The sequence below is a fragment of the Lucilia sericata genome, unplaced genomic scaffold (assembly GCF_015586225.1).
Source record: "Lucilia sericata isolate MDLA Ls3-8-SP2 unplaced genomic scaffold, ASM1558622v1 Contig000061F_arrow, whole genome shotgun sequence".
In the NCBI taxonomy this organism is placed as follows: Eukaryota; Metazoa; Arthropoda; class Insecta; order Diptera; family Calliphoridae; genus Lucilia; species Lucilia sericata.
In genome coordinates, this window is record NW_023994096.1 from 366,584 (window position 1) to 386,634 (window position 20,051).

General features: G+C 31.5%; 1 protein-coding gene across 6 annotated transcripts; it reads right to left on the reverse strand.

The window, feature by feature from the left end:
* Nucleotides 1-658: 658 nt before the first annotated feature.
* On the reverse strand, nt 659-19,169 carry LOC119616172 (proclotting enzyme). Of its 6 annotated transcripts, XM_037972485.1 has the most exons (6): nt 19,074-19,169; nt 18,198-18,305; nt 3,105-3,194; nt 1,675-3,022; nt 1,189-1,612; nt 659-1,124 (listed from the first exon to the last, which is right to left on the reverse strand). In XM_037972485.1, exons 2-6 carry the CDS (start codon nt 18,226-18,228, stop codon nt 966-968), a joined length of 2,052 nt encoding a protein of 683 aa, XP_037828413.1. In that variant the 5' UTR covers nt 18,229-18,305; nt 19,074-19,169; the 3' UTR covers nt 659-965. The 6 variants fall into 6 exon arrangements, with proteins under 6 accessions (XP_037828413.1, XP_037828415.1, XP_037828416.1 ...); XM_037972487.1 differs by lacking the exons at nt 18,198-18,305; nt 19,074-19,169 and adding an exon at nt 3,634-3,795; XM_037972488.1 differs by lacking the exons at nt 18,198-18,305; nt 19,074-19,169 and adding an exon at nt 3,628-3,795.
* Nucleotides 19,170-20,051: the final 882 nt, after the last annotated feature.

A 20,051-nucleotide genomic window follows, 5' to 3' on the forward strand; every position in this document is an offset into this window, starting at 1 on the left:
CCCACTTAAAATTTCAAAATTAAAAGCAGCCTATAGCTTCTTCCAGTCGTAGTTGTCTATAAACTTCAAATTTACAAACAAACACACATTCATTTATATGTACATATATAGAAGATGTACTTAACTGTTCATTAAGTAAATATTTAGAAAGGGTATGGAAAAATTTTGTGTTTTATAAAATCTGTTAATATAAATATGGGGGATTTTAGTTCAAGTTCAAAATCGGTTCCGAAAATGCGATTATGCTCCTATACTTTACATAATGAAGAACAGTTTACAGATCTCTACGAAATCACATGAAAAAAGTTATTTAATTCTTGAAATATATTAGTAGTTCTGTATGAATTTCAAAGTCAATTGAATGGATTATTGTAAAGATTTCTTGATGAATGGTTGTACATTTGGGAAATCCTGGAATCTATCTTGGAAGTTGGCAAATAGTGTTTCAAATATTAAAAGATATTCATGTTAGACTTTCGGATGACATATCAAAGATTTCTTTGGAAATATGACAAAAAAACGACAATTTTTAAAATTTTAGGACATTTTGAAAACTCCAAATTCAAATTCAGCACAACAAAATCCTCTTTGTTTTCTTGGTGTCGACTGGCCTGTGAAAAAAACTTAATTTAAGACCCTTTTCAAAAAATTTGCAATATTTATACTAAAAATGTAATAATATTCATATACATTTTATTCATATTTCTTGTTTTGTTAAATTTAAATTAAATAAATTATAGTATATAATTAAATTAAATAACTAAACACTAGTATGGATAAGGACAAAACGGTAAAAAAATCGTACACATTCGTATTTGTTAATAAATTACATAAAATTCAACAAGATTTTAAACAATAAAAAATATATATATAAAAACGCATAAGACTAGTTATTATTTCTAAAACAAATACACAAAGAACACATTTTCTTGAGCATATTTATATGTAATACTAATAATTTGTTACTAGTCCTTTGTATGATCACGTATCCAATCCAAATATTCACTGACTCTAGTATAGACACCAGGATAACCAGGTTCACCGCATTTATTACCAAACGAAACTACACCCAATTGAAGCCAACGTGAGTCGTAGCGCATCATAAGAGGACCGCCAGAATCACCCTAAAAGAAAAATATTAGAAGCATATTATTATAGAGCAAACACTTTTGATTAATTGATACCCACCTGACAAGCATCCACACCACCATCCGAGTAACCCGCACACACAAAGTTCTCATTTATAGGTTGGAAATAAGAACGATCACAATCTTCATTACGCCAGATCGGTAGTTCCGCTTGTCTCTGTGAGGTTGATTCCTTGCCACCATAATATGTAGTACCCCAACCCACCACGGTTGCTCTTCTGCCGGGCAAACGTTCTTTTGGTGGCATACGTCCTACTCTGGGTAAACATACTGGTATAACATATTTGGACTTACGCACTGGTTTATCTAATACCAATATGGCAATGTCGTTATAGAAACCAATACGTGAAAATCTTTCGTGAGCCCGCACTTCCTTGACGGCGAATGTTACGGGTGCTGATGGTTCAGCATCGGTAGAGAGATCAATATCTCCCAAACGTACGGTAAATTGACGGGCAGCAAATCTGAAAATGTAGGGGTAAATAAAATTTTGATCTAAATTATAAAATATTAATGAGTTGCTTACGGTTTTTGTCTCGAATCCCGAGTACAATGAGCAGCTGTCAAAATATATTTGGAACCAATCAAAGATCCACCACACCAAAACTCTGTGCGCTTAGGACCATGCAAGAATATCGCTGCCATCCAGGGCCATTGACCATTAGGTGACTCTACACCACCCACAATACGACCAGTTGAATACTCTTGTTGACCACAGTCTTCGGGATCCACAATACTATTTGATCCCAAAAGTTCTAAGTCGGTGGGTTCTAAAGGTGCTTCTGTGGTTGTGGTAGTCGTAGTAGTAGAAGGTTTACCATGAGGTTTCAGCACTAAACTGGGTGAAGAGGGGCGATTTATGGGTCTTCGGGTGGTAGTTGCTACAGTGGTGGGTGGTCGTGCCGTTAACTTAAGAGGTCTTTGTGTGGTTAATACTGTGGGAGTGTCGGGTAGAGGACAACATACTCCCGGTACAAAAAGGCTCTTGAAACATAAAGATTCTCGCAAACTGCTGAGATTTAACAATAAAGCCGGACAGCTGCTTAAATCTTCACATCGTCCCGGTCTACCACTGGGTGTTTTACAACGATTTTCTACATCTTTGGCGGTAGATTCATCCGTGGCCAATGCTACAGAATCTGAGTAAGGTCTGGAGGTAGTAGCTAAGGTAGTGCTGGTGGTAGATAAAGGACGCAAAGTGGTGGGTAGAGCATTAAGGCTAGTGGAGTTAACTTGTAAATCTTGCGATGGTTTCTTCACCTTATTCTTGTTGGTCTTCTTCTTTTTCTTTCTTTTCTTAATCTCTTTATTCTCCACAAACATGGGCTTACTTATGGGCTCTTCTTGGCCAATTCTTTTATTGGCTATTTGAATATCTGATGAGCTAACGTCTTGTATAACAGAATTCTCCTCGGGCGATAAAGTTAAAACCTTAGAGGATGTTTCTCCGGCATCCTGAGCAGTGGGAATTATTGAAGTTGTTGTTGTGCTAGTAGTTGTTGTCGATACAGTCGTATCAGACTTAGCATCATGTCCCCGCATCGTATCGACTAGCATATGACCTACAGTATTTAAAGCACCCAACGTTTCTGAGATACGATGAAATGCTGATTGTGACAATAAACGTGGTATGGACTCATTACTACCACTTTCACTATTACTACCACTGCTATTACTTTCATCACTCTCTTCATCATAGTATTCCGTAGAACCTTCATCATCTTCAGAGTCATCCTCCGCCAGCGAATCAGCTGCTGAGTCTGATTTGGGATCTACATCTTGTTTCCAATCCTTATTACGTCCGGCTCGCTTCGTACTAAGTCCCACTAGTGGTTTGGAAAATGGTGAGTCCGATTGTGACTGGAAAAAAGACGCTGCCTTAAAAGTAGTTATGAATCCAAACTCAATTGTTATGTATGGGTTAATAGTGTGTATTTTGAATTTCTTAATACTTACATTGATCGTTCATCAAGTGACGCGGTTCATAGTCATCATCATCGTTACCGGGCGATGCCGTTACTTGAATTATTATGGCTGCTAACAGACCTGAAACATATTAAAATTAAATATAAATAAATATTCTTTACTTTTCAGAATATTTTTCTCTCAGTGTTTTAAATATACATAAATGTATTGAATAAAATGTCATCGTAACATATCAAAGTCTTGTCCGACTATTGATAATTTCCATATGCTAATGATTGAGTAATCTTTATTTAATTTTTATTGTTAACAAAGTAGACAAACAATACCGGTGCTGCTCCATTTGTTTGCAATGTTTGTATAAAAAATTAAAATCTATTCAACAGAAATAACAACAAATGAACACACAAAATGCAATAACCGGGTAAATAAATACACAAAATATCTAAATGTATGATGGTTTTTGAAATGTTTTGAATGAATGCCCCTGAGACTGACAAAATTGTTGAGAGACCGAAAAATTGTGTCGTTCATCAATTCAAAAATTAAAAGTCACCTTTACCAGGTATGACTAACTATTTGTCGACTGCACACATTTGTTTCGTATACTTTCAATAGTATTAAGTTAAAGTGTTTGTTTAGTTTTAAATAATTTTTTTTGTAAATATTTTTGTTTCAATTCAATTTGCAGGCAATACTCGTACAAGTACGCACTCACAACACGTAAGAGTTGTTTAAATTAACCTGCAGAAATGTTTTTTAAAAACTTGGCAAGTTGCCAGAAATTTTATATCCAATGTCAAATATTTTTGATAAAAAAAATCCAAAATTTTAAAATTTCTTAAATTACTTTAAAGAACCATAATAAATAGATTTATTTTCAAGAAATATTTCAGAATATACATACATATGTGGGATTTTCAATTTTCCCATACTCATTAAATTTAGTAAAACCAGATACCAAAATGTTAATAAATTTAAATGTTATTCGTTTTTGGTTATAACCGTCTTATCTTGAAATCTATCGAATCAGTAGTTTTACTAATTCGGAACATCGGAATGCTGATTTAGGGGCATTCAGACCAGATTTTTTAATCCAATTTTTCTTAAAAAGAGTGGTAGTTTTCAATATACTTCTTAGGTATCTTTATCTTGGAATTCCAACCCTCGGTTACAAAAATCTGTCATACGTACGCCATAGACAGTATTTAAAAATCAGATCCTTACACTAGACAGAGATCAATGTACCAACTATCATTATAAATCACAAAACTAGCTGATTTATTATATTCCAAAGGTTATACTTCGGTTACGGAGGGATTAATATCTAAAATTGTTATCGTTTTATTAGAGCGACTTTGGAATAACCACATGATTAACCTCCTATCGAATATGTTTGTGAATTGAAGGGCAGATACTGAATACATTCCGATGCAAACGGAAAACCCACCATTAGTCGTTAAAACCCACGAGGTTCATACACATATTTTGCAGTCTCTCTAAGCATAAAGGATATACGCTGAGTTGCTTGAGTTAAGTATTATATTAAACCCTATGGATTCATAATCATACGCCTAATGTCTAAGAAGTTATCCTCTAAAAGTTTGTGGAATTCCCTTTTCGCAAGAACTTTCGCTATCCGATTAGATTAAAAATTTATAACAGTTCTTGGACCGAACTAACACACGAATATTTCTAGCATTGAAAATGTCAAAAGAAGTATGGAAGCTAAGGTTAAATGATGGCCATTCACATCAAATGGACAGGCAGCCGGACGGACATGGCTTAATCGACTCAGAAAATTATTTTAAGCGTTGCAGACATCAACACACACCCATCTTGCCTTCCTCGTTAAAGTGGTGTATTAGATAATTAGACTCGAAGTAAAGTTTCTAATCCATTGTAGGCCCTCGTTCAAAGACCCACACGTATTAGGTATTTGTGAACAAGTAATATATGCTGGAAGTAGTGCTGTTAAAGTATTGAGTAGTGGGTATCGAGTATTTGCTCTATTTTTTGGGCACTCAATACTAAAAAATAGTTACTCAATACTTTCAGACTTGTATATGGATTTAACTTATTTAAATTTAACGGCTATGATGTGAAAAAATACAGTTCTACAACTAATACAGATCATATCATTATTAGAAATGCAACTCTTAGCAATATCAAATCATTATAAAAATAATTTAAAAACTGCAATAATAGTTAAAAAATTACAAATATTTATTGACGCAATCTAAAAAAATAAAATGTCTCAAAAGAGGTGTGATGTCTGGTCTAAGTTTACTTAAAAAAAAGGAAAAATTCCTCGTTTCTAATTTAAAATAAAACCGTTAAAAATATCGAGTAGTATTGAGTACCCAAACGAATAGTATTGAGTAGTATTGCGTAATCAAAAGTAGTAGAATATTACAGCACTAGCTGGAAGATATATAGCTTTTTTTCTTACCGCAGATTTGATTAGTTTTCACTTAAGTCCCCTTCACATGAGCACACAAGTAATATGATCTGTCAAAATTTTGAGTAGAAGAGAACGGATGGGATCGTCTAAACGCAATATGTAACGAAATCATCACACATTGAGAGAGAATACGGATGGAAAATTTGACAGTCGTATGGCTCTCTTCATTTTTTGAAATGGTTCAAAAAACAAGCAAGTCGCATTAGATCAGGGATGTATTTTTAGGTAAACACATACAAAAAAGTGAAACATCTGTTTCATCTTACTTTGTTATTGTTTTATATCAATCGTGTAAACACAAAAAATATAAATCATACGACTTTTATTCTCTTTTTTGTCATACAGATGGAAATTCATTTTACTTTTTCATTAGACTTGTCGTACGTAAAGTGTGATCGTCTGAAGGGCCCTTTAGTTTCTATTTATAACAGATTTACATAAAATTTAATGTTTTATATTAAGTGGCATCACTCTAAAGTTTTTTTTTTAATTTGGGATCATGCCATGTTTTCAAGTTTGTTTACATTAATTGGTTTTTGACTCATAGTGTCTTTTTAATTTGGGCAAAGCTGTCTTAATATCTGGAAGTCATACTTAAAGTTTATTTTTCGATAGTTTTAAAATTTCAAAAACGATGATTTTAGTCTGTTGGTGCATTGTGGTACGAGAGTGATATAATCATTATTCATGTTTCAGAGAAGACTTAACATGAATTTATGGAAACATTTATTTTGTTTCTCTTTTTTTTTGGTGAATTATTTATGTCAAGCTTTCATATTGTACAAAATTCAAGGTCGCATAGCATTTCTTCTGTGATCATTATGGAATTTAAAGACTCATTTTATAAAAGTCGAACAGAAATGATGTTTATCTTTGAAACAATTTAATTACAGATAAATCTTTAAGGAGTGTTTTTTTATTTATGAACCTTTAGGTAAATTTATATGTTATTTTAGTTGTTTATGATTGTTTTTTAATATTTATGTATTTAGTTTTTTTTTTTTTTTTTTGTTAAATATTTTGTTGTCACTTTCACTTAAATTTTAGTTTTAACATGCAAAACATTCGAGGCAAAATCAACCTACAATATTTAAATTATTTTGACATTTCTACAGGTAATTATGCATTCAGACATTTGTGTTTATACAATTAATGTTAATATTACTATTATTTTATTTAATTGCTATGAAGAGTTCATGTATGGTGTAAAATTTTATAAATATTTGTATATTTTTTACGCAAAAGTAACAGTAAAAGTTAAATTACAATTGCGTTCAAAGAGATCAACTCTCACTTGGAACAAATGTCATGCTTAATTATTTATTTGTGAGTTTTATTCACTACAAACAATGTTCTGATCTCTTTTCATATATTTCCCGAAGTCTTAATTTATTTCTCAAAGTGGTTCACAATCTTTTCTTTTGGAAATATATACATACATATGTAGCTTAGTATCTCGTGGGATATCTCCAATATCGTAACGAAATTTCACATATTCGTAAGTTGTGTTTTCGATTTTTTTACAATTAGCCGGCTTTGTATAGAATGGGTGGTTTTTGTTAGTAATTTCAAAAATAATAGACCAGATTATAGAATAGACTATATACTAAGCTATAGACTAGACTGTAGACTAGACTATAGACTAGATTATAGACTAGACTATAGACTAGACTATAGACTAGATTATAGACTATAGACTAGACTATAGACTAGACTATAGACTAGACTATAGACTAGACTATAGACTAGACTATAGACTAGACTATAGACTAGACTATAGACTAGACTATAGACTAGACTAGAATAGACTAAAGACTAGACTAAAGACTAGACTATAGACTAGACTATAGACTAGACTATAGACTAGACAATAGACTAGACTATAGACTAGACTATAGACTAGACTATAGACTAGACTAGACTATAGATTAGACTATAGACTAGACTATAGACTAGACTATAGACTAGACTATAGACTAGACTATAGACTAGACTATAGACTAGACTATAGACTAGACTATAGACTAGACTATAGACTAGACTATAGACTAGACTATAGACTAGACTATAGACTAGAATATAGACTAGACTATAGACTAGACTATAGACTAGACTATAGACTAGACTATAGACTAGACTATAGACTAGACTATAGACTAGACTATAGACTAGACTATAGACTAGACTATAGACTAGACTATTGACTAGACTATAGACTAGACTATAGACTAGACTATACTAGACTAGACTAGACTATAGACTAGACTATAGACTAGACTATAGACTAGACTATAGACTAGACTATAGACTGGACTATAGACTAGACTATAGACTAGACTATAGACTAGACTATAGACTAGACTATAGACTAGACTATAGACTAGACTATAGACTAGACTATAGACTAGACTATAGATTAGACTATAGATTAGACTATAGACTAGACTATAGACTAGACTATAGACTAGACTAGACTATAGACTAGACTATAGACTAGACTATAGACTAGACTATAGACTAGACTATAGACTAGACTATATACTAGACTATAGACTAGACTATAGACTAGACTATAGACTAGACTATAGACTAGACAATAGACTAGACAATAGACTAGACAATAGACTAGACTATAGACTAGACAATAGACTAGACAATAGACTAGACCATAGACTAGACTATAGACTAGACTATAGATTAGACTATAGACTAGACTATAGAGTAGACTATAGACTAGACTAGACTAGACTAGACTATAGACTAGACTAGACTAGACTAGACTAGACTAGACTAGACTAGACTAGACTAGACTAGACTAGACTAGACTATAGACTAGACTATAGACTAGACTATAGACTAGACTATAGACTAGACTATAGACTAGACTATAGACTAGACTATAGACCAGACTATAGACTAGACTATAGACTAGACTATAGACCAGACTATAGACTAGACTATAGACTAGACTATATCCGAAATATTTTCCACTCCTCTTGGGGATTTCTCAAACTCTGACTCAATGTTAATAACCCCAAGATCTAAATTCTGCTAAGAAATAGTTAATAAAAATTATAGTTACATTATAGTTATCAACATTTTTGAATACCAATTAAATTCACTTCCTATTTTCCATCGTCTAACGAACGTTTTTCCATTAGTGTAAAGAAAATAAAACGAAAAAGTGAAAAACTATTTTTAGTCATCTAAACAAACGAAAGTGAACAGACCCGATAGCATCAAAATACGATTTACTTCCTTAAAAAAACACACACACACACAAGAAATATCATGGAACAACCAACCATTTATCATGCATTTCTCAAGCCAGTTGCTTGCAACATTCGTCATGCCTGAAAAAGCAGCTTAAAAAGTTGTTAAACAGAAATTACAGTTGTTTAGCGTCATCGCCAGCAACTACGATGACGGCGACGACAATGGCGAAGACGCTAACGATGCGGATGATGATGATGATAGTAATGATTGTGATGGTGGATGTTAATAGTTTAAAGCTACTGGAATTTGGAATTTGATTGCATAACTGGGGATTAACCTACCATTGAAGTGAATTCATATACACAATCGTACAACTATAATCCCACTAAAATAACTTGTTCCAAAAAAATTAAAAAAAAAAAACTTTAACAACATAACATTAAATAATTTATGTCTACTCATGCGATTTATGTATTTCTACCAGTAGAGTGGAGTGAAGTCAATTTCTCGTAGCATGCAGCAGCGGCTGATGATGGTGATCATGTTGTTTGCGATGCTCAACAGCTGATAAACTTGTATTTCCTAATATTTTTTTTTTAATTTTGTATGACTAGTTAAACACATAACTTAAATAAAATAAAAAATATTGTCTATGGTCATGTACACAGAAGTAAATGAAAATAAAAGTTATATATTTTTAAAAATATATTTACGAGTCTTAAAAAATCTCATGTGATTATTGTGGTATTTTTCTTTCCTAATTAACAACATCTATACATAATTAAAAAAATTGGATAATACGATTATAGAAAAATGTAAACATTAGTATAGAGTTGTTCCAGTTAACAGTATTTCACAATGGTTGTATCAAAATTATGAATGAAACTGAAAATTTACATAGAAAATAAATTCTAAATTTATTAAATACAATATACATATAAGCTTTTGGCAAACTTTAGGAAACACAAAGGTATCCGCAAGACTAAGTAAAAATCTAGCTAGGGATCAGCCAAATCCCACCTATAAGAAAAGGATTTATGATTCCTGGTATAAATCATCTGCAGAATTATATCGAATTTTGACAATGATGCTACAAACTGCGAAAAGGTATATCATCCTAAAATTAGCAACAGATGCCATAAAAATGCGAATAAATTTTCTCCGATTAGTAACATTTCAAAACAATTAGTTACACGTGGTTGTAAAAGTTATAGAAACATCTATCGGATTCAACCAACCTGGATGTTGAAGATTATACCGGCAACTGGTTAGTATCTATGCTAATGATCCGAAACACCCAGGGCGGCGACATTTCTCCATTACTACGGCAACTTATATCCCTTAAGGCTTAAGCGGAGGAGGTAGTTGTATTAATATCAGATATGTTTCCGGAGATGTTTGGTGATATCGTGTCCAACGATCTATTGTTACTCAATAACTAGGCCACGGAACTTGTCTAGACAAGCAAAATAGAACTGGTACTGTTAACAACAAATACCAAGATTTCAAGCTTCAATTCCCTTATCGAACAATGGGACATAACGAATCCAAATGTTGGAGATCAAGAAAATATGGATATGAGAGGATTGTAAGTCATCTGCTCTCTATCTTGAACCAACCTTCTGATTATATTTATTCCACATACGGACTTTGATAGAACATTTAGAATCAGAATTCACTAGCGAGTGATCGTAAGGTAACATATTGAATGAATAAAACACAGATGGTTCTTAAATGAACAGCGGTGTTATTTCTGGTATTTTCTAAGACGAATTTGAGATAAGAATCTCAGTTCTTTTAGGCTGAAATATAAGAATATTTGTGTCCCTGCGGATAGTGACTACTATGGTAATGAACAGGTAGACAATGCCGCTGAGGTCTATTAAAAGTAGTATCCTCAGACTTTTTCTTTAAAAGGCTAAAAATAGATGAAATAACCTAGACATATGCAGAATGGTCAAGTTAATGTGGCCTTTTTTCGATGGAAAACTCCCTATGCAATTTAGTATTTCTCGTTTATTAAGCAAGTTGCTGGGCCAGTAATAATTGAATTGGATATATTGACTGCTAGATAGAGCGCCATTAAGAAGCAGTCTTCTCTATCAATCTGCCTACCCCCACCCTCCGGGGAATTTTACCTTTGTGAATCTTTCTCAGTTTAGTGTTGTTTCCCGGGTAATATAATTGCTAAAAATACCTCTAGTTTTTTCCAAACCAGAAACTGGAGCAGCCATTCTTTGGAGAGTCTCGAGGTTTGACCAGAGAACCACATAATCTGGAACTACGTGCATTAGTGGCCTGCATGATTCACCTTATGCCGACTGTGGGATGCTCGTATTGGCTTAGACACTGATATATAAAGTTCTATGCACTTCGTAGCAAGTCTTTTGAAGCTTTAGCCGTCTTAACAGATGTCAATAGGTGATTTGACTAGGACGACGAATGCATCAAACTGGATACTACAGTACCACCTTTCTGTAGTAAGTAATTGTCTTCTTCGACGTCGGAAAATTATCAGGTTAACTCTTAATAGTTATCTGTAATTCCGAGGATGGTCGTGGGGAAAATCTCGTTGGTGTTTTCCCAGCGAGGGGGTATTAATGCTTATTGAGTATGCCTTGTTATTTCGGGGAACTGATGAGGTGACAACTTTGCTGCTGTTGTCATATGGTGTAGTTGAGGTTGGACTTGTCACTTCCAAACGTGGCAATTATTGAGTTCTGTGAATTATATGATAATTTTTATTCTGTGGTAAAATCACCCAGCATATTAACACATATTTTAGCCCACCAAATATGTCTTTAGGTCCTGTTGCCGAGACAACAGAGCTATCTCAGTTGTATGATTGCGCGGTCTTCCAAAGGTTAAGGAATGCACTGAAGAGAACCTCTGGATGGGGGAAGCGCAATCAACTGAGTGATTGTCTCCTCTTTGTCCTTTGTCGTGATAATCATTGGATTTTTACTCATGATGCCTGTCATTCTGCAATAGGACAACTAGGCAAGAGATTAGTTAGCTGTAGTTCTGAAGTAAAGTGTTTGTACAAGCGCTCATGTGTAGGATGCGATTGCTTCAGTGTCGCTCATCACAACGTTGATCTCGCTAGTCCATCTGTGGTTACGAGACACCAAGTGCGTTCAACTGAGTGATTATCTCCACTTTGATGGGCTTTTTCTCATGATGCCTATCATTCCGCAAAGGGATTATTAGGCAAAATATTAGTTAGCTGGAGTACTTGAGCCATGAACTTAGAACTTACATAGAACGATATCAATCATCTACAAATTTTACTACCTGAGTGTTCTTCATTGAATTCATTCATTGACTTTAAAAGATTTACCTCTCGGCTAAATGTTGATCCAATACTACATTAGTATACATTACGATATGATATTTGAATATATTTTCCATAAAACTGTTTCATAATCCCACAGAACCTACCCACAAAGATCCAGTCACCGAAATATTTCTATAATTAAATTAATAAAATATCAAAACGTTGAAATCATTTGATGCTATTATCCAGAAAATTCGTTTGAATCGTTCATTTTTGCAATTGCAAAGGAATTTTGTTGCCAAAACGTGTCCACTAATTTTGTGTAAATGTCTGGAATATGTCTAAATATAAATTTATGTAACCTTGAAAACTAACGTCGAAACATATCACAGTTTTTAAACAATTTGATTTTAAATTATCTAAAATTTATGCTTCAAACAAAGTATTTAATCGAAAGTGCAATGTCCCAGTGATGTGTTTGGAATTTTAGATAGATATTTAATCTGAAATTGACAAATATCTGATTATTCGAAATAAGTGAATGTTTGCTTATAAATTAGCTAGCTAGCAATCATAGCCATGTAAAGTTTTCAATCAAAGTTGAACAATTTTGAAGGGATGTTTCAAAAGTGCCTGAAATTTGATTGTTGTAACCTTGAAAACTAGGGGGAGTTTAAGTTGAATCTTTCATTTCAAATCATTTAAATTACATTTTAAAAAACTAAAAATAAAATTTTATAAATATGTATTGAATTCCTAAGTGCAATATTTATGAGGGATTGTTTAGGGAATACAAATTTGGGATAAAATCATTGTTTTTGTCATTATTTGTCATACTAAAAATTGCAATCTTATTGCTATTCAGTTATTATGAAATGATTTTTAACCCTTTTCCTTGGAACATTTAAACATTGCACTTTTTGCATTGCGGAAAATTTTGTAATAAAAAATGTTGGTGAATTAGCGAAATAACTTTTTGCTATACTAAAAACTTATGTTGTGTAAGAATATAGTTCCCCTTATATTATTTCCCTGAACTATGTCTTAAATAACCAATTAAGCTTTCTGCTCATTATTTTCCTAGGGCTTTCTTTTAACAACTTTTTTTTATGGATTTAATGACGTCATATTTCATACACCGTCTTTCAGGAAGTTGTTTTGTCTGCATTTTTCGCTCCAACAACTAACGAATACATACTATATTGAATTTCATTTAAGCTGGTTGCCAGATATCTGGTTTTTTTGCTTATATATATTTTTTTTTTTTTTTTTCAATGTTAGTCATTATTGAAAACATTTCTTTTTTTGCATATTATTTGCATGCAATTATTGTAAATATTATTTTTTTTATTCCTTTTTTATATGGTTTTATTTCACTTTATTTGCATACAAAAGATTGTTGTCTTAAGTGTTGAGCTGGATTTTGGTGTTTTTTTTTTTCGGTTTCACTTTCTTTTCCCCCATTTAAGTTTGGAACCAGTTTTCGCTCATTATATTTTTCATTACACAAATATTTTGTAAATTTATTATGATTTTTTAAGTTCTTGTATTTTTATACTCTACTCTATAGTAGGGGAAGGTATTATGTGTTTGTGTTGATGTTTGTAACACCCAAACATATTGATCATACAGCCACCTTAAGGAATGCTAATCGGTTCAGAATCACTTCTTGAGTCGATTCAATAATGTCCATCTGTCCATCCATCTATGTGTCCATGTAAGTATACCTGGTTCACGCACTACGAGCCTATTTAAAATGGTTGAAATCGGTCCATTATATCACCTAGTCCCAACAACCGAAGGGTCTTAAGCTCATAATTATGTTAAATTTTCTAGTATCTCAAAAAATCGGCACAACTCAGCTCTGTATAAGTGTAATTGTTATTGCTGATGTTTTTAATGATCGGACCTCTTTTGACCGCAGCCCCTGTACAAAGTCCCTTTCAGAAAATCACTTGAAGGTCAATAACTTACTTATAAACACTAGTACTACGATAATATTCTGTAAACGTTATGCCGTCTACTAGAGTTCTATAGTTGAAACAAAAAGTCGACTTTTTTACTTTTAAAAAGTCGACTCTTCGACTTTTAAAAAGTCGACTCTTCGACTTTTGTGTTTTATGAAATGTCGGCTTTCCAACTTTTGTGTTTTGTGAAAGGACGGATTTTCGAAAAATTTTTTAATATCTAACTTTTTCCAAATTTTTTTCGAGTTTTCCCATCTTTTTCCAACATTTTTAGACTTTTCATTTTTTCAACTTTTATTTGTTTAATCAATTCTTTGGCTTTTTTCCTACGAGATGACAAAGGGTCGACTTATTTCTGACAAAAAGTCGATTCTTCGATTATTTTAAAGTCGATTTATAAAATATTTTGGAATTAAGACAAAAAACAACTTAAATACTTTAATATTAAAAGTAATTTTATTTGTTTAATCGATTCTTCGACTTTTTTCCTACGAGATAGTTGACTTATCGACTTTGATAGGACAAAGAGTCGACTTATCGACTTTTTCTGACAAAAAGTCGATTCTTTGATTATCTTAAAGTCGATTTATAAAATATGTTGGAATTAAGACAAAAAACAACTTAAATACTTTAGTATTAAAAGTAATCCATATTTATAAAATATTACTCACTGGTGTAGGGTATCATATGGCCAACAAATTGAATACATTATTTAGTATATTAATAATTAATTAATTAATTTTTCTAAGGTTTAGACCGAGGATATAGTTAAGCAAAGTTACAACAATCATTCTAACATGTAATAATATTATTAGTTGTCCTAATCATATTATGTTTAACTTTACATACTTATAGTCATCTCTACCGCATTCCAATATTAACCAGAAATACTTTAAAGAAATCACATTTCAATCGTTGCAATATAAAATATAAAAAAAACATATTAAAATTATAATTATATTAAACATCAGCTGAAATAGGCTTACAAAATTACAACACAAATATAAACTTACATAAAGATGTAAATAACATTAAAGTAATTTAAAATAATTTAGTTAACAATTTATCTTTGCATTACAGATTTCTCTACAGAAAACAAAAACTTAATTTAAAAATCCTCTTACTAAAGATTTTTGTTTAAATCGTAAATATTAAAATGTTGAAATTTCATTTAATGACAATTTAATTAAACACGTATTTGTCTTAAGTCTTTCGTCTGCTAAATATGTAAGTTACGGGTAAGTACGACAGCAGATGACTATTAAAATTTTAGTTTAATAGCAAACCTAAAATCATACAAAATAATTATCAGCCAAAAAAGTAAATATTACACAATATTTTCTTTTCTTTAAAGAAATAACAAAAAAAAAACTACTCACACTCAGACAAACTTAAACTAAAATATTTAAAACCGCAAATGTTTAAAACCTTTAGTAAGCGTATTAAGGTCACAACTCATATACTTTTAGGTGATGTTCCACTTAATACAATAACAACAATAACTTTTGTAAAAAAAAAATAAAAAAAATAAATAAAATGAGTAAAAATAAAAAAGCAAACAACAAGAGGAGAGTCACAGAGGCGCAGACACAAGTAACAACAAATTTTGAACTGATAAAAAAATGCAAATTTCACAAGTCGCCAAGTGTTACGAAAAATAAAGTTCAGTCTTAACAACAAAATAAAATTTAAACTGAATTTAAAATATTAATATATAAGAATATACGGGTGAATCGAAAATGATATTTTCTATAGTTATAATGATGGCAGTTGTGGAATATATCCTCAAAAGTTTCATTCTTCAAGCAACAGAATCTACGTAGATTTATAACGACATTTTCAAGAATTTACAAATATACTGATATACCAAAAAGGTTCTGGTTCAATAAATGGGTGTCGATTACTCCCATTTCAATCTGAACTTCTCCATTAAAGGTTTTAATTTTTCCGTTTTTTACCATAATTGAGACGTTATAGCAGCGTGACATCTGAGAGTCCTATCTGTTTCAAGCAAAAGATAATACATTTCAAAAAAGAATGTAGATATAACAGTTTTTGGGCTTTCAGATGAAATGACAAGTTTTACAAACCAAAATGTCTTCGCAAATAGGACCAAATTGGGTATATTTTAAGCTTAGAACTCAATATCTTACGGGGAAAATCTAGGGCCAGATTAGAAGTACTTTCAGCACTCTGGGTTAAAAATGTGTTGGCCTATGATATCTATTGCTTTATGGTTTCTACAAAAATCAGACTAAGATACTTCGAAAACTATAAACGGGTTCCTATAGCAATAATCTAAGAATGACCCAGAAAAATTTTCTAAAGGATAAAAAAAATTTATTCAAACTTCCACTCAAATGAAAAAGCAACTGGATCTAACAATTAGAGTCACAGCAGTAAAAGCCGGATTATTAATCAGTTCCGAAAAGGAATAGAAGTACTATTAAGGTAGAACATTATATGACCTCAATAGGACTTTTTGTCGACAACCAGTTGACACATCATTCATTCAACTCTTACACTTCATTTATTAGTCAGACAACGTACGAATGACATTACCCTAGTTTGGATCTTTGCTCATAGAGACTAATTTAAAAATTAACTGCTTTGGATATCTCCAACGCTGTTTCAGTAGCAAATTCATTGGGATTTATTAAAAGTTGTATCTTCAATTTTTTTCTTCAAAAGGCTGAAAATATGTAGATGAAATAATTTCGACATATGTAGAAGGACTAATGTGGGCTTTCTTCAAGCACTGGACAACATTTAATCCGAAATAGGCGGAATATATTGAGGTTACTGGCAGTAATTACGGGACACTGGGTTCTAGGAAAACTTTTGTCACAGCAAGAACAGGGATAAAGAGCATCAGTTTTCCACCTTCTCTGCGAATGCCCTGCATTAGCTATCGAAAGGAATCGATTCCTGAGCAAATACTTTATTTTCAACATTGGTGAATTACACAGACCGACATAATTTGGAAAAGTTGAAACTCTGAGACCAAGTTATACTTTTCGAATGAATGGTGTAGTGTAGAGTGTTAATACCATAAATATACCGAAAACCATTAGTTTTCATAATTTAGGTGAAGATATCTCGAAGATGAAAGAAGATATGTTAGATATTATTTTAAAGAATGAACCTTCACATGGCAAAAATAAAGTTGTCTTGGAGCTGTTATAACGTCTCCAAAAGAAACAAAATGGCGTTTTTTTCAAACTTCAGAACACGATATCTCGAATACCAGATGTGATGGGGGCCAGATTCGAATTCAGCGCAGCTCAATACGTTTGAAAAGTATACTTTGGGTTAAAAATTTGACGCTTTGCCAAATGAAGGCCAAATTTGGATTCAGCACAGCCCAATCTTTTTGAAAAGTATACTTTGGGTTAAAAATTTGTCGGCCTGTGTTATCTGACTTCAAACTCATCCTATTGAGATATTATACTTCTACAGGCTAGATTTATAATGCAGGATACATCTGACGAGTGGTATGGTCTTGTCAAAATGGAGTCCATCCGCATCTACTATTCACACCACGTTAATCAACCATCCCATTTTTAGTGTCTGTTATCGGACTGCTAAAATTTTTAAGGTCTTAGACATTTTCAATTCCAGAATTTTGAGTTGTCTATAGACTAGTCTAAATATAGAGTACCATATTGACTATTCCATGGGCTAGTTGACGAAGTACTTAGACTTAAATGGACTGGTATATCGATAAATAATGGCAAAAAGGGTGCAAAATGACATTTCCCAAAGTGTACAAAGTTTCAAACTTGAAAGTTTTGAAGACAAACTAGAGATAAAAGTACCTATGTATATGTACATATGTATGTATGTATATGAACAGTCAGGCGGAGCAAAGATGGAGATAAAATACTACCTTACTAAGCTAATAAACTGTTTGCTAACCCGCTAGAATGACTGAGAATAATATGTGAAATGTATTTTGAACTTTCAAATCAGATTTCAAACACAATCTCAAAATGAAAAACAATGTAATTAGACCTAAAAGGTCTACTGGGGCTTCCGAAAATAAAGAAATTATTTACTGTACATTTTTAGATCTATTAACTAACATATTTATGGTTTAATCACTTTAACTTAATACAATTATTAGCCCTTAAGCTAAATTTGCTCAAAATTTTAATAATTACTTAACTTTCAAATAATCAATTAGTTGAATAATAACTTACCAAAACATATAAAAAACGGCGTTAAACGCATTATGAATGATGCTGTTTTTTAACTAATCGTACCAATCTCTTGTAATTCGCAAAATATTTTTGAATTTTTAACTGGGCCTTTTGTAATGGAGCGATTAAAATAGTATTTGTAAATTGAACGGAAGTGAAAAAAGAAACAAAAACATAAGATGAAAATAACACACACACAATTAAATAAATTGATTTAAATTGAATTTTTTTTAAACAGCTTGGAAATTGATTTTTTTAATTTTAAATTGAATTTTTGTTCGATTTTGTATTGTTTCTGTTTTGTTTTTTATTAGCGGATTTAGTTATTTAACCAAAAGTAAACTAAAGAAAGACGTAAAACCAACAACTTTGGCTAACAGCAAGTTTAAATGTTGGTTATTATTGTTGTTGTTGCTTTTCTTTTGTTGTCGTTGGTTATTGTTGTTGTTTTAATTCATTGGTTGAAATGAAAATGAAAGTGTTAAATTAACTTTTTTTAAATCTTTCTGTGTTGTTTTTTTTAATTTTTTTAATGTACGAAAAGTGTATATTTTGCAGTTAAATTTTTATAATTTAATAATACAATTTTCTGCAATTGCGTTTTATTTAATTTAGTTATATTTATGGTATTTTTATTAACACTTATTGTGGATCAGGTTTTTCAGAAAATTTTATATAAATATTTAATGTAAATAACTAAATTTAACTTTCGTAATATTAATAAAAAAATATATTTTTTGCTTAAAAATTTAACACTTAAAAAATATTGTGACAATAATTTGTTTAATTTTGTTCAGATTTCACTTTTTTCTTAATAAAATTCCATTTTATTTCTTTGTTTAATATTAAAAACTATAATAATATTTTTTACTTTACTTTTTTATAATTTTATTTTATATATTTACAATTTATTTAAGTAATTGTTTGAATTTATTTAAAATTTGTTTTCTACTTTAACAATCCGCTATTCCTTCCGTAATCGTGCCTTGCACGTCTTCGACTGTTTCATGTAAAACAATTTAGTTTTGGCATCAGCTGCGTTGTTTTTTTTTTCGAACCAAAATGCTTTTTTTGTATGTTTCGACTCAAACTCAATCTTCAAAATGAAATTACACAAAAAACTAAAGAAAAATACATATTTTGAATAACTTGTAGTTTGTAGCTTTTTTCATTTTGTCTGAGTCTTTCTGCAGTTAAAAATATTCAAAGAGCTCCACCATCGCCGAAACACACTACACTACATCATATCAGAGCATAACGCTGCACAGCACACTACACTACGCCACGCATTTACTCTCAGTTTCATTTTTTAATTAAGTTTTTTTTTTGACGAAACTTTACATACGATCGTAATAAATATTGTCAGTAGGTTGGTTAGATGGATGGATGAATGAATGAAGTCTTTGAAGAGTGGCAAGCAGCAAATAACAATATTAACATTTTTGTTTCGTTATTATTTTTATTTTGCTGTTACGATCTTTTCATTTTTTTATTTTATTTAAAGCTTTTTATTGTCATATTTTTTGTGCATTTGTACATATTTTGTATTATTATGTCTTGTTTTTATTTTTATTATCTTTTTGTTTTTCGTACATTACAAACATTTCTTTTTTAAAATGATTCATGTATGTGTAATAATGCACTGTGGGTTGCTCGAGAGTAATAACTTTAGACATTTATTAACTTAGATGTTAAATTGCAAAATATGAAAAAAGTCGAGACCGCGAAACCAAGTTATACTTATAAAGGATTGAGCCGCGATGGCTCTAAATGTAACAGATTTCTCCATCACATCTGGGATTTGCGATATCATGAAGTCTGAAAAAACACAAATTTTTGCCATTTTGGAGACGT